General features: G+C 42.6%; 1 protein-coding gene across 1 annotated transcript in view; it reads left to right on the plus strand.

Annotated features, from left to right (window-relative positions):
- Window positions 1–488: 488 nt before the first annotated feature.
- The window catches only part of LOC101857048, a gene marked incomplete at its 5' end in the record, with an annotated part of 11,950 nt that continues 11,187 nt past the window's right edge, over window positions 489–1,251 (plus strand). The window contains 1 exon segment of the mRNA XM_005105358.3: window positions 489–594. Coding sequence (XP_005105415.2) covers window positions 489–594 — 106 coding nt within the window.

The raw sequence follows: 1,251 nt of genomic DNA on the forward strand, positions 1-1,251 counted from the left end.
TAGTGTAAAGCGATTAGAGCCTGCTGTTGAGCGGGGATATGCGCTATACAAATGCTATTTATTATTATCTATATTATTATTATTGTGTGTTTCACGTCTGAAGGGTTTGCATGAAAGTGTTTATCTCAGAGTTAGAGAGAATCACCTGTGCATGATAAGGGTCTTTCTTTCAATGTTGAAAAATAGCAAGAACGAGGCAGAACCATAATAAAGACGGTACAGATATCAAACCTGGTTGTGTAAGAGAGAGCGAGAGCGAGCGAGAGAGAGAGAGACAGAGAGACACAGAGAGAGAGATAGAGAGAGAGTATGTATGTGATTGTGAGAGGGAAAATGTGTGTGTCCTCTGGCTTCCCACAAGGCAGGAAGGAAAAAACAAACTTGCTCCGAATTTTTAATTGTTTAGTAATGTCATAGTGATGTCCGTTTTCATATCTGCCACGACGCATTCTGACCCCCTTTGTGTCATGACTCCTCCCCACCCCTAGACGTATCATGGGAGCTTCGAGTGCAGATGAGTTCTACAGTCTCATGGGAGAGCTTTCCTCCAGCATCATGCAGGGCTCGCTTTTTGATGGAGACACCATGGTCAAGGTGAGTGAGCTGACATCACTGCCGCGCTCAACATTTACGATATACCGCCACACCCATGAACATTTACGATACACCGTCACACCCATGAACATTTACGATACACTGTCACACCCATGAACATTTACGATACACTGTCACACCCATGAACATTTACGATACACTGTCAGACCCATGAACATTTACGATACACTGTCACACCCATGAACATTTGCGATATACCTTCACACCCATGAACATTTATGATACCATCACCACCCCCATCAATATCACCGCCGCGGACAACATTTACGATAATCCGTCACACCCATGAAAATTTACGATAATCCGTCACACCCAACAACATTTACATTATATATCATCACCACCCCCACCAATATCATCACCGCTGCCAATATTTACGATATTCGATCACTCCCTATGGGTGGTTGGCGGGTGCTCTGGTATGGTTTGCTCATTCTCTCCTATCAAACTACTGTCGTCTTTATTTCTCCTCCTTTTTTGTGTATGCTTTTATCTTGTAACTCTTCTAATCTCCGACACTTATATGACCTAATTGTGTAGCGACTGCCATAAAACTCTAACTAAGACAAAGAAAAAACCCCAAAAAAACGAAAAAGTCGCACCTGTCAATATTTAGGGCCACATTTACAATATACC

This window comes from Aplysia californica, unplaced genomic scaffold (assembly GCF_000002075.1).
Source record: "Aplysia californica isolate F4 #8 unplaced genomic scaffold, AplCal3.0 scaffold00467, whole genome shotgun sequence".
Classification (NCBI taxonomy): Eukaryota; Metazoa; Mollusca; class Gastropoda; order Aplysiida; family Aplysiidae; genus Aplysia; species Aplysia californica.